Source organism: Equus quagga, chromosome 17, assembly GCF_021613505.1.
Source record: "Equus quagga isolate Etosha38 chromosome 17, UCLA_HA_Equagga_1.0, whole genome shotgun sequence".
In the NCBI taxonomy this organism is placed as follows: Eukaryota; Metazoa; Chordata; class Mammalia; order Perissodactyla; family Equidae; genus Equus; species Equus quagga.
Window position 1 is genome coordinate 14,831,797 of NC_060283.1, and position 14,307 is coordinate 14,846,103.

The 14,307-nt window shown below is 46.8% G+C and overlaps 1 protein-coding gene across 3 annotated transcripts; it reads left to right on the forward strand.

The window, feature by feature from the left end:
• Positions 1-3,772: 3,772 nt before the first annotated feature.
• TIMM10 (translocase of inner mitochondrial membrane 10) lies at positions 3,773-6,377 on the forward strand. Of its 3 annotated transcripts, none has more exons than XM_046643940.1 (3): positions 3,773-3,884; positions 4,315-4,426; positions 5,944-6,377. In XM_046643940.1, exons 2-3 carry the CDS (start codon positions 4,356-4,358, stop codon positions 6,143-6,145), a joined length of 273 nt encoding a protein of 90 aa, XP_046499896.1. In that variant the 5' UTR covers positions 3,773-3,884; positions 4,315-4,355; the 3' UTR covers positions 6,146-6,377. The 3 variants fall into 3 exon arrangements, with proteins under 3 accessions (XP_046499896.1, XP_046499898.1, XP_046499897.1); XM_046643942.1 differs by having other exon boundaries at positions 3,798-3,819; XM_046643941.1 differs by lacking the exon at positions 3,773-3,884 and adding an exon at positions 3,920-4,058.
• Positions 6,378-14,307: the final 7,930 nt, after the last annotated feature.

The following is a 14,307-nucleotide window of genomic DNA, read 5'->3' on the forward strand; positions in this document are numbered from 1 at the left end:
AGGCATTTTATTTGGGTGGGTGGGGGACACACTGTTAGAAAGAGGGGTCAAGGAAGCCATCACTAAGAAAGTGATACTGGAGTAAAGACCCAAAGGAAGTGGGAGAGTGAGGCATGCAGCTACCCGGAGAAAGAGCATTCCAGGCAGAGGGAACAGCAAGGGGAAAGGTAGGAGTGTGCTTGGTGTGTTTGATGACCAGAAAGGCCAGCAAGGCTGGGGCAGAGTAATGGAGCTGGAGAATGGAGTAGGAGATAAAAGGCAGTGGGGAGCCAAATCATGCGGGGACTTGTAGGCCACTGTAAGGACTTCGGCTTTTGGTCCGTGATCGGAAGCCATTGGAGTGTTTTCAGTTGTGAAATGGCATGATCTAACTTTAGTTTCTGACAAGATCTCTCTGGCTGCTGTTTTGAAAAGAGACTGAAGGGGGAGCATGAGCTGAGGCGGGGGAACCAGTGAGGACATTACTGCAGTAACCCAGCTGCAAGATGGTGGAGGCTTGGACCACGGCGTCAGCAGTGGAGGTGAGAAGGGGTGCGAATGGTAATAGTGGACAACAGTGATTAAGACTGTGCCACCTTTCTTTTCTAGCTAATAGAATGACTATCCCATTCCAGGCATTGACGTTCTTATTGTCTCGTCTCCTGTTCATCTCAGGAAAGTCCACCCAGGCTGTCTCTCATGAGTGGTCACGGTCCATATAAGATCCTAGGTGACAACCCTCTCTCCCTTCCTCTGGGGCTAAGGTCCCATCCAAGAGGACAATACTAACCCGTGATGAGTAGCAAATATGATTCCCCTCAGGGAGGCTGGGAGGCTGGGAATGGAGAGAAGACAGCATAGAGTGAGGGACCAGAGCTTCAGCATGGTGCTCACAGAGGTCAGCGGTTTTGGATGACGTATCTGGATTCCAAAGAGATCTTGGAAAGCTAGGGCTATAGAAATTGTCTTCTACAAGAAGAAATTTAGCAGGCACAATTGGAGATTCCTAGTGATAAGCTTCTCAAATCCCCAAATGTATAAATATAGGAAGGAAAAGACACAGTCTCATAGTAGATAATAACAATAACATCACCATCAAGAAGAACAATGATTTCCCAGGTGCTGGGGGGAGGGGAAATGTGGAGTTGCTGTTCAATGCGTGTAAAGTTTCAGTTATTTAAGACAAATAAGTTCTTGAGATCTGCTGTACAACATTGTGCATTTAGTTAACAATACTGTATCGTGCACTTAAACATTTGTTAAGAGGGTAGATCTCATGTGACGTGTTCTTGCCACGTTAAAAAAAGAGACAGTTTTGAGAAATTGGGGGAAATTGAATATGTGCATTGGATTACATGAAGAAATCACTATAATTCTGAGGGTATGAAAATGGCATTGTGGAAAAAAGACTTTATCTGTTAGAGATACAAACAGATGAGGAAAATATGGCTAAATGTTAACAATTGTTAAATCCTGATGATGGCTATGTGGAAGTTGCATATACCGTGCTCTCCACTTTTCTGTTTTAAATTTGCCCTAATAAAATTCTAAAAAAGAATATGAACAATGATTTTTATTGAGCATCTGCCATGGACTAGCTGCTTTAAGTACATTATCTTTTTTGTAATGATTTTTTTAGCTTTTTATTTTGAAATAATTATAGGTTTACAGGAAGTTGTATAAATAGTACAGAGAGGGTATTGAAGGTTAAATCTTACTTAAGATTTATCCGCTGAAGGTTAAATCTTACATAACTATATGCAATATCAAAGCCAGGAAACTGACATTGGTACAATGGTGTGTATAGTTCTAAGACATCACGTGTAGATTCGTGTGAACACCTCCACAATCAGGACACATAACCATTCCACCACCACACAGATCTCCCTTGGGCTACCCCTTCATAGGCACACCTCCCTCCCCACCAACTCTAACCCCGGGCAACCATTAATCTCTTCTTCATCTCTGTAATTTTGTCACTTGAGAATGTCATTTAAATGGAAATACAGTATGTAACCTTTCATAACACCTAATAAAAATCCCCCCTAGAAAGCAGATTCCTTTCGTAAGAACCAATCTCCTTTTTCCATGTAATTTTTCTTTCTTTCTTTCTTTCTTTCTTTTTGATGAGGAAGATTGGCCCTGAGCTAACGTCTGTGCCAATCTTCCTCTATTTTGTTTGTGGGATGCCACCACAGCATGGCTTGATGTAGGTCCCCACCCAGGATCTGAACCCTGGGCGCTGAAACAGAGCATGTGAACTGAACCACTACACCACCAGGTCAGCCCCTCCATGCCATTTCTTAATATTCCATAATACGTTGACTACATTCTCAAAAGCAAAAACCAGGGCAACATATATGCACTAAAACGTATGTATGACAATATTCATAGCAGTATTATCATAATAGCCTCAAACTGGAAACAACCCAAAAGTCCATCAACAAGAGAATGGAGAAGGACAGCAATAAGAAAGAATGAATAACAGATATGTATAACGATATGAATGCATTGAACTAAAGAAGTCAGGCAGAAAACAGAAGATCATGTATAATTCCAATTACATGAAGTTCAAGGATAGGCAACACTAATTGATGGTGCTAGAAGTCAGAATAGCTGTTAACTGCAAGAGAGGGGGTATTGACTGGGAAGGAACCTAAGATAACATTTTAGGGTGCTAGAAGCATTTTGCATATTGAGCTAAGTGGTGGTTTTCAGAATGAATAAATCTTAGAAAATTAAGCTTAAGATTCATGTATTTTACTCACTTTACTGTATGAATGTTATACCTCAATTTTAGTGTCAGGGCACAAGGTTTGACAAAGATGAGTCCTCAGAGCAGAAAAGGCCCAGGGTTGAAAATCGGACTTTCTTGGACAATTAGGGAAGCATATGGTGATCAACCATATAAAGTGTCCAGTCCACCTTTTCCAAAGGGCAGTGTCCCTTTGCATCATTAATCTGCATCTTCTATATTTCGTTTATTGGGAAATCTCTTGAAAAATCAAGGGTTGAAGCAGGTTTTTCTGTTGTGGCGGGAGTGCAGATGGAGGAATACATTGTCTTGAAAGATGAAGAGTTCACAAGTACCCTCCTTCTTCCTCACCCAAAGGTACTAGGTTACCTCTAATGAGGGCGAAAATTGCTCCTATTCATCTCTTTATGGCCCAGGGCGGTCTAACAGAAGTTGAATAAAACATAGCGCATACAGGTCTCGTTTTTCTGCGAGTGGGAACCGTGCCTGGCTTATCTTTGCAACCCCAGAGAAAGCTTAGTGACTACACCCAGCGGAATTCACTCAAATCCCTTGGAGCATTGGTCCTCAAACCTGGCTGCTCATAGGAATCACCTGGGTCCTACTCCCAGCGATTCTGATTTAACCGGTACGAGGTGAGGCCTGAGCACCGGGATTTTTTAAAGCGTCCCAGTGACCTTAACGTGCAGCACAAACATAACTGCTGCTTGGGGTCGTTGCTCCTTCTCCACGCCTGATTTGTGCTCAGGCGTCACTCTCCGGGAGCGAGGGCGAGGTTCGGGGATCTCCGTCGCCCTGCCCCTTCCTTCAGGACCAATAAACTCAAACCTCTCCGCCCAGCCGACTCGACATGCAGGCGCTCTGCACCCCGCCCAAGCCTCTATGGTGTTTTGGCGTCCCCTCTAGCATTTCCAAGTCGCCCTCGCCCTCGGTCAGGGCCGGCCGCTCCGTCTCTATGGTAGCGGATTTCCCAGCGCCGGATCGTTGGCACTTGATTCCGGAAGCGGGTCTGGATCAAAGCAGAGGCGGGACTTCCGTCTCGGAAGTGACCCACGTGCTTCCGCTTTAGCCTCTTGAGGGCCTTGGTGAGTTTCTAGTGTTTGCCTGAAGTTGGGGACACCGGGAATATTGTGACCGTCCCCAGGCCGTGGTGAGTGACCATCAAGGTGACCTTGATGATGGCGCCGCCTTTTTAGGGGTTCAGCCCCGGAGTCGGGGCCCGGGCGCCTTAGCTCCGCCGGTGATCGGGTTGCCAGCTCCCCGGAGGTTCAGGCCAGCGGTTTACTGTGTCCGTTCTGGTCTCTCCATCTGCTCCTGGATAGAGGTGACCTCAAGGGACTGGGCATCAGGGCTCGGGAGCTCAATTTTAAGCCTTGCCATTGACGTGCTGTGTGACCTTGGGCTAGGCAGTGTTCCCCTTCGGGGCCTCAGTCTCCACATCTGCCAAATGGGGTGGTTGAACTCACTGAGGTCATTGGCCCCTGCCGGTCTGATGTCCTGTGATTCCTCCACATCCTCTAGCCCCTGGGATGGGAAAGTGAATGGGAGGGGTGGCTGCTGACGATGTTGTCTGCTTCCAGGACTAGGAGGCTAGAAGATCTCTTCACGGTGCGGGGCGCAGATGGATCCGCTTAGGGCCCAGCAGCTGGCGGCGGAGCTGGAGGTAGAGATGATGGCTGATATGTACAACAGGTAAGAACCTACTCTGTGCTAGTCTTAGAGAATGATCCTGGGTCACCCATTCCCAGGGCAGAGGTGGATGACTTCTGAAAAATGCTTTTCTCAATCTAGGGGAGTCTGAGGTCCGTGCCTACCCTCCCTGGCTCCCCATGGTTGAGGGCTAATGCAGCCGCAGTATGGGGTCACTAGACCGAGTTGAGCATTTAGATTGGGATGGAATTGGCAATGAAGGAGCTGAGTGGGAGGAGAAGCTCCAGTCCAGGTTCAGGTTAGGTTCAAGGACACTTGAGCATTTGCCTTTTGACAAAGAGCACACAGCCCTCTTAGTAGTTCACATTTCTTAAACTCTGACTCTCAGGCAATTGCTGAGCATTTTACATGCAGTATCTTCTTTTTCATCTTCAAAATAATCCACTGGGTTAGTTTTACTTGTCCCGTTTTAAGGTGAGGACATTGAGGCTTCTAGAGGTTAAATAAACTTTCTCAGAGTCCACAGCTGAGCAGTAACAATGTCAGGACCAGCACTTCAGTCTGACTCCAAACTAGTGCCCATGACCATTTAGCAAATTTGCGAACAAACTGTAGGTCCACCAGTCACCACCAGTATGGCCTTTGGCAAATTACTTGGGCTGTTTGACCAGTGGTTTCCCCATCTATAAAATGGAGATAATAGCACCTGTCTCATAGAGACGTCATAAATATTAAGTGTAAAAATATATAAGTTCTTAACATCAAGCCTGACATATAGTGAGGAGTCAACAAACGTTTGCTATTTTTATCGGCTTAAGCTCTCTGGTAGCCTCTCTTGATTAGTTGGTTTATCTTGGAGGATATATATTTGAATAATTTGTACCTTTACCACTTTTTTTTTTTTTTTTTTGCGGAAGGTTAGCCCTGAGCTAACATCGGCCGCCAATCCTCCTCTTGTTGCTAAGGAAGACTGGCCCTAAGCTAACATCTGTGCTCATCTTCCTCTACTTTATATGTGGGATGCCTGCCACAGCATGGCTTGACAAGCAGTGTGAAAGTCTGCACCCAGGATCCGAACGAGCAAACCCTGGCCCTCTGAAGCGGAATGTGCAAGCTTAACCGCTGTGCCACCGGGCTGGCCCCCTATTAGAATAATTTTTAAATGTAGGCTGTGGAGTCAGCTACCTGGCTTCAGATCCCAGCTGTGTGGGATCCTGAGGCTTTGTGCCCTAAGTTCCTTGTCTGTGAAATGGGAGTAATGATCGTGCCGACCTCATAAGGTTATTATAAAGATTGCATAACAGAATCCATGTCAGCACTTAGCGTGATGCCTGGGACATAGCTAGTACTCAACTAATGGTTTCGATTTAATTAGTCAGAAACGTGGGCTCCAACGAGGTTCCCCCTCTCAAAGAACTTTCAAGGTGGTTGAGGCACAAGCTCAGGATTCACACTGGCTTCTTGGGAGGTGGAATCCGTATAGCAGGGTGGGAATGGTTGAGAGGTCCTGGTATGCCACAGGATGCTGCCAACCTGACCTTGCCCTCCCTCCCCCACAGAATGACCAGTGCCTGCCACCGGAAGTGCGTGCCTCCCCACTACAAGGAAGCAGAACTGTCCAAGGGCGAGTCTGTGTGCCTGGACCGCTGTGTCTCCAAGTACCTGGACATCCATGAGCGGATGGGCAAAAAGTTGACAGAGTTGTCTATGCAGGATGAAGAGCTGATGAAGAGGGTGCAGCAGAGCTCTGGGCCCGCGTGAGGCCCAGACAGTATACGCCCCAAGGTGCACCCTGCCCCTTCCCACTTGTCTAATAAAAATGCCCCCATTGGGTGTCATCTGTGAAGACTGCCGGGCCTAGGCTCTCTCTGGAGAACCTCCAGGAGCCTAGAGTATGGTAGAGCTCTCTCCTGGTCAAAGAAGGGGTATTTCTCACACAGGAATGTGACTGTGTATGTGTGTATGTATATATATATTAAAGCAAGTCTGTTGACACCTGTGTGCAAAGCAACATGCCTGGCCCTTGGAAGTAAAGGCAGCAGACACAGCCTCGACCAGCAGAGGGAGTCTGATGTAGTGTTTATAGACTAGTGTGATGGCTTTGGTTAGCACCCCAGGTCTGCCACTTGCTGTGTGACTCTAAATGTGTCACCGCACTGTAGTTTAGCTTCATCATCTGCAAAATGGGGATAATCATTGTGTTCCCGTGAAGATTAGGTGAGTTAATATGTGTGAAACATTTAGAAAAGTGACTGGGTCGTAGGAAGTGCTCAGTAAATATTCATTATATATATGTTTAAATAACTACTTAAAATTTAGTGGAGATGGGCAGGCATTTTCACAAATGATAGAAAGGAATGATTTAGAAGAGAGGGTGGAAAGTGGATGGGATGTAAGAAGGAGGTAGCCAGCCTTTTGGTTCTAAATGGCAGGATTGAAACGTGTGAGGGGACCCAGCTTTCTTGCCGATGTGAGTGACCCTGCCTGGTAAGTGATCCAGGGCGGGGCCTGAGTGATGACCACTGCCATTCAGGGTTCCCCTGAACCAGGCACTGTGCGCATGCCTTGTCTTTGTACAACATCTAATCTCATCCATCTATCTGGGCTAAAGGTCCTAGTAGGCAGTGGAGGCTCAGAGAGGTGGTTGCCTGCTGGAGGGCACACGAATGGAGCGGTAACAGGCTGAGGCTGACTGCTGCAGTTGCTGTTCTGCTGGGGAAGGCTGCTTCTCATTCCTGTCCTGAGGATTGCCCTTGGAGAGTCATGCAGCTTTCAGAAGGTGTGGATCACACTGCAGGTGCAATTTTGGTTGACACCCATGCCCCTGTGAGGGCAGTACCTTCACAGGGGCCTTCACGGTAGAAGGAGGTATCTGGGAGGGAACCTCACCAGGTCATTGGGATGGAGAAAAGGAAACAATAGAGGGAGTGAGTTTGGGGCTTAAAAGTGCAGGTTCAAGCCAGACCGCCTGGGGTGAAATTTACTAGCTGTGTGATCTTGGGTGAGGTTTTGACTGCCCTGTGCGTCAGTTACCCCATCTATAAAATGGCAATAAAGGTACCTACCTCATTGAGTGGTTGTGAAAATTAAATGTGTTGATAACTAAAGCCCTCAGGAGAGTGCCTAGCTCTCCCATGTTAAGTACTCAATAATGTTAGCTTTTTTTTATTATTATTTTATTGCTAAATTTGGTGTAAGGAGACATCGGATAAGCCCTCAGAAAATTTCATAACCATTGTCTGCCTACCTTGGTTGGTGGGCGGAAAGCTAAGGCTTCTTTCTAGGGACTGAAGTGCACATTTGGGTCAACAGGTGGCGCTGTCTGCTCACGGAATCAGCACTGCTGTGGCCAATTCAGCAAATGTGTATTCTCTGCCTGTTCTGTCTGGGCGTTGTGCTGGGAAGAGGGGTGTGGTGAGGAAAATAGATACTGTACCTGCCCTCAGGTTTAGCAAGGGACATCAGGAAATTCTCTGATAGCATGTAGCTGGGACATCTAGAAGGAGTGGTAGGAGTGGAGGGAATAGCACTTGGCAAAGGCTCTGAAGTGGCAGAAAGTGTGGAACATTCAGGAAACAAAGCTTCAGCGTGTCTGGAGTGCTGAGGGTGAAGGAGGTCGTGGTGAGAGAGGAGGCTTTAAGGGCTGGGCAAAAGAGCCTGATGAGCTGTGTTAAGAAGTTTGGATTATTTTCTACTAAGGGCATCAGCAAACTGTTGAAAGATGTAAACCCTGGCGGTGAAAATGACAGAGCTGCATTTTAGAGGCTCCCTCTAGCTGCCGGCCGGGTGGATAGTGGGATGTGATGGTAGGTAATGGATGAAGGGGAGATGTGCCAGGGAGCCTATAAGAATAGCTATGAAGTTGCTACAGTGTGCTAATAAGTACATTATTTCAGTTAATCCTTTTAACAGCTCTGAGGCAGGTATGATTATTCTCATTTTATAGATGAAGAAGCTGAGACTCTGAGAAGTTAGTAACTTGCTGAAGGTCACACAGCAAGCTAATGGCAGAGCCAGAATTCCAACTTATTCAGACACTACAGCCCACTCTGAACCTCTCCTCTAGCAATGGGGGAGAATGCTCTGTAATGAGATATTTGTCAGCAATTTCATTCAACTATATTTATTGTTGGCCTGCTACACACATAGAGCGATAGAAAGTGTCCAAAGTGAATTAGCAGGTCCCAGCCCTCAGTGAATAGGTGCAGGGGGTGGGAGGGTGGGTATAGGAGAGATGGAACAGATCTACAAAGGGCATTAGAATGGACTAAGCCCTTTCTGCCATAGAGAGGAGTCAAAAACTCCTAATCCTCATGTGTTTTTGCTAGGTTATCACAGTTTTAAAAATCAGGAAATGTCTCATAAAAATCTGGACTTAGCTTCTTTTAACAGTTTAGAAGATCTGACAAGTCAGCCTTCATTTGTGCTTGGCAGCAGTCAGCCAAAGGATGGGCAGGGGCTCGGCTGTCCACCAAACCTCCCACTGCTAATTTCTCCCCTCGTCATCCTCCGCTTGACCTGTGGCCTGTGGTCTGTGCCTTCTGCTGCGTGTTCAGATGAGCGGATGCTGTATGAGAAAACATGTGAATATCCTGGCCTAGGCAGCCTCTAAGATGGCCCCCAATGATCCTGCCTGCTGCTCTTCATCCCTCAAATATAGGCATTTGCTGCATAATGCTGTTTCAGTCAACAATGGGCCACGTGTATGTCGGTGGTCCCATAAGATTAGTATCGTATAGCCTAGAGATGTAGAAGGCTACACCATCTAGGTTTGTGTAAGTACACCCTACAATGTTTGCACAGTGATGAAATTGCCTAATGACACATTTCCCCAAACGCATTCCCGTCATCAAGCAATGCATGACTGTAATCCACTTGCGTGTGCACTAGACATAGAAGCTTGTTTCTAACAAACAGAGCAAAGGTGATGGCATAACCTCTGAGGTTAAGGTACAAAAGATTATAATGGCCACCTTGTTAGTTCTCTCTCTCCTCTTGCTTGCTTACTCTGGTGAAGCAAGCTTCCATCTTGCGAGCTGCTGGGGAAGAGGCCTGTGTGGTAAGGAACTGAGGGTAGCCTCCAGCTGCTGAAGAACTGAATCTGCCAACAACCACATGAGTGAGCTTGGAAGCAGATCCCTCTCAAGTTGACCTTTCAGATGACCACAGCCCTGGCCGACACTGTGCAGGAGGAGACCCTGAAGCAGAGGACCCATCTGAGTTGCACCCTGACTCCTGACCTAGAGAAACCGAGATAATAAATCTTGCTTTAAGCCATTACATCTGGGGGTAATTTGTTATGTAGCAACACATAGCCAATACATGTGCAATTCTCACAACTGTTGGAATTGTCTGAGACCATGTTGTCCTTTCTACAACTTCACCTAGAATGGACCAGGTACCATTCCAGATATTTGGGATACATCAGTGAACAAAACACATAAAGATTCTTGTCCTTTTGGAGCTTACATTTTGGTGGGGATGGTTTTACAGAGTAGAAGTCTGGGCTGACAGTGCTGTTTTGAAGGAAAGAGCTCCTTCAGCTCCTGGGGAGAGGTTCTTAACCTCTTTCAGGTCTTAGATCCCTCTGAAACTCCAACAAGAGCCACAGACGGGTTCTTCAGCAAATGTACGTGCGCTTAGAATTTTGCACACAATTTTAGGGATTTTCATAAGAATTGTTGTAGTCTGACCTGAGGGGAGTCTTGTGGCGAGCAGAAACAAGAGAAAATCTAATGGGGGAGACATACTAAAATAAGTCGCTTTTGCAGTTGGGCTAAGTGCTACAAGACATGACCAGGGAGGCATGGTGCTGTAAAAAGGAATGTGTCCCCAAGTCTGGGTGCTCAGAGAAGGCTGTCCCTCTGAAAGAGATAGGTGAGTGAGATTTGAAGGATGGGTAGGAATTTGCCAGGCGGGGGGCATGGTGGGTGGTGGGTTCTGTGTTAAGTGGTGGGAGGATGGTGGGAGGATGGTGTGGGCACAGGTCCCTGCTCTCTGGCCCATACAGTCCAGCAGAGGAAACGGACACATCGTGATGGGTTTTATGAAAGGGAAATGCGGATGATATGTACGCCACATAGCAAAGGGATTTATTGCTGGAGTCAGGCAAGGAGCCTTCCCCAAGGAAGTGACCCCTAAGTCACATTCTGAAGGATTAGCTTGGCCGGGGCAGGGGAATATTCCAGACCTAGGATGAACTTGGGGTGAGAGAGACCATAGGTTATGAATGAGCAAGTAGAGGTCACCATGGCGACAGCTTAGAGAGGAGGGAGGTCAGAAGGGGGGCTGGGGCAGCAGGTGGGGCACAGACAGACTCAGGGACACTATTGGGAATTTGTACATTTCCCCAACAGTCCTGGGAAGCTTTCGAGGGGAGCGACCCCATCTGTGTTTCCCGTAGATCATTCTGACATGGTGGGGTCATGTGCACAGGTGGAATCGGAAAGATGAGGTTGAAAGGGTTGCAGGAGACCAGGTGGGAGCTGCTGATGACCCAGGCTTCGGGGACAGCAGTGGATGGAGATGAGAGGTCTTTAAAGGGAGGAACCACAGGCTTGCTGGTAGGTTGGATGTGGAAGGTGAGGCTGGGAGCAGAGCCTGGGATAACTCCAGTTTTCTGGCTGAAGCAACTGAGTGGAGGGTGGTGCTTTTAGGGACGTGGGCAACAACGGAGGAGGAGCAAGTTAGAGAGGAGGAAGGTCATTTTTGGTTATTATTGAGCACTTATGATTATCTTAGAAGATCCGATGCAAGTGTATCTTTCCAGCTGCACCCTCACACCACAGTCCCCCTCATTCTACATGCTTCATCCACCCTGTTCAGCTCCCGAAATGTCCTCCTGCTGTAGAACCTCTGCATGCGCTGTGTTCTTCTCTTGGGGGCTGATACATCCTACTGATTCGAACGTGGAAAGCTATCTTCAGATCGTGGCACAAGCAGCACCCTTACGGACCCCTTCCTGACCTCCAGTCTAGATCAACCCCCTCCCCAACTACATGTTCTGATAGCATCCTACCTCTGTCCTCCATCCTTTACCCTTCATATGTGATTATTTGACTCATCGATGCCTCTCTCCCACTGGCCTTTGTGTTCGTTGAGGGTAGAGTCTGTAGCTTATTCAGCATCGAATTCCTAGTGCCTGACACGTGCAAAAGTGTTCTTTTTTAATTGAGATATAATTCACATATCATAAATTCAGTCTTTTAAAGTGTACCATTCAGTGGATTTTACTATATTCACAAAGTTGTACAACCATCACCACTACCTATTGCCCAACATTTTCATCACCCCGAGAAAAAGCCCCATACCCTTTACCAACCACCCCCCGTTTCTCCCATCCAGTTCCTGGCAGCCACTAATATGCTTCTGTCTCAATGGACCTGCCTATTCTGGGCATTTCATATAAATGCAATCATACAATATTTGACCTTTTGTGTCTAGTTTCTTTCACTTAACATAATGTTTTCAAGGTTCATCCATGCTGTAGCATATATCAGTATTTCATTTTTTTATGACTAAATAATATTATATTGTATGTTAGCATACACTAATTTTGTTCATCAGTTGATGGACAATTGGGTTGTTTGCATTTTTGGGCTATCATAAATAATGCTACTGTGAGCATTTGTGGCTAAGTTTGTATGTTGACATCTGTTTTCAATTCTCTTGGGTATATGCCTAGGAGTGGAATTGCTGGGTCATTTGGTAACTCTGTTTACCTATTTTCAGAATTGCCAAACTGTTTTCCGAAGTGGCTGTAATATTTTATTCACATTTCTCATACAAAGGTTTGTAATAACTATTTGTTAGTCTGAATACATAATTTCTTTTTTCTTTTCTTTTCTTTCTTTCTTTTTTATGGAGGTGCATTGGTTTATAATAATTTCTTACATAGTGAACTGGATACTATTGTTTCCAGCATTTAACAGACTAGAAGAGTGAGGCTCAGAAGCATAAGTGCCTTGGACAAAAACCACACAACTAGTCGGCTGCAGACCCAGGATCAGACTGGCCCAGGTGACTCCTCAGCGAGTACTCCTGTTGTCAGCTGTGGAGCAGACTCCAGCCAGGAGCCCACAGGAAATCCAATGTGATAACGCTCTTCTACTCAAGCCGTGAGTGGTGTCAGAGGAACAGAGCGAAGGAAAGGATTACTTTTGGGGGCAGGGACACGGATTGATAAATCCCATTGATTCTGATACGGAAGTGTGTCTTAAATCTCTCCCCTTTTCTCTTCCAGTTTTTTTTTTTAATCTGAACTATTACACTGGTCGCCTACCTGCTCTAAAGTCTCCCTTCTTTCCGATATGTCCTCCTCCATTCATTAAACACACAAACACAACCATATCTATCCCCCCTCCTGTTTTTTTTCTTTTTTCTTTTTCTTTTTTTGGTGAGGAAGATTGGCCCTGAGCTAACATCGGTGCCAATCTTCCTCTATTTTGTATGTGGGACACCGCCTCAGCATGGCTTGACAAGTGGTGTGTAGGTCTACTCCTGGGATCTGAACCCAGAACCTGGGCCGCCGAAGCAGAGCACACGAACTTCACCACCACCCAACCAGGCCAGCCCCTCTATCTCTTTTCTTAAAAACAAACTAAAGGGGCCAGTCCCATGGCCGAGCGGTTAAAGTTCTGTGCAATCCGCTTTGGTGGAGCAGGTTCAGATCCCAAGTGCAGCCTACTCCACTCATCCGCCATGCTGTGGAGGCGTCCCACACACAAAGTGGAGGAAGATTGGCACAGATGTGAGCTCAGGGCGAATCTTATACACACACACACACACACACACAAACTGAAAGAAAACAGAATCCAGAAGTTCCCATCATCTATCACACTGGAAGTCCTTGGCCTCGCAGAGGTCATTCCAAACTGACCCCAGGCTACCTTTTCAGCTCCATTTCCCACCACTTCCTTTCATTTATTCAACAAATGTTAACCATGGGCTTGTTACATGCCAGGTCCTGTGCTAGGGAGCAGGCCTACGAATCACCTACAAATGTGGTTCCTGCCCCCAAGAGATTTATATCTCATGGGGCGGGGGCAGGCAAACCAAACTGATGATTCTAGATCAGTGTGAGGGCTTCATAAAGGTATAATAGTACTTTGGTGGAGCACATGGGCAAGACCCCCAATCCAGCCTAAGAGATCAGATAGCTTCTAGAAAGAGCTGAAACCTGAGTTGAGTTGTGAAGGATGAGTACATGAGCAATGAAGAGAATCTGTGGTTCCTACAGAAGGAATAGCAGGAGAAAAGGCAAGGGGGTGTGAAACTGGCTGGCTTCACACTTCATTCCACAGGTGCTCACTGAGCGCCTTTGAGGTGCCAGGTGCTGTTCTAGGTGCTGGGAACACAGCAGTGAACACAGCAGACCAGGCCCTTGCTCTCGCTGAGCTGACAGTTCACGAGGGGAAGACATGGAAATAGGGGTTGAGGATGAAGGGTAAGTATTACAGCCATGGGGGTCCGTGGACCCCTAGAGCCCGTGGAGGGGGTACACCAAAACCCCGAAATTTGAATGTAAATGTGTGTGCTCATGTTCACACGTACATTTTCACAGGGAGTGGACTCACGACATTTTATTGTATTCTCAAGGGGATCCATGACTGTCTTGGGTTAGAACCCTTATTCTAGGGACTCTGTGCTAAGCTAAGGAGTTTGACCTGGATCTGGAAGTTCTGAGAGCCAGCAATCAATCTTAAGAAGGGAAACCATCAGAGCCTGACACGGTGCTCCTGCCAGAGAGAACTCCTCGTGCCTTTCCCTCTGCTAAGCCTTTGTTCTTGCTGTTCCCCCTGCCCGGAGGAATGAAAAGGGCCACACTTAAAAGCCAGACAGATCTGATTTTGCATCCTGCCTTTACCCACCATGTTCCAGCTGCCAGCCACCAACCTTCTCCCTCTGTGAAAAGCTGTGAGCTT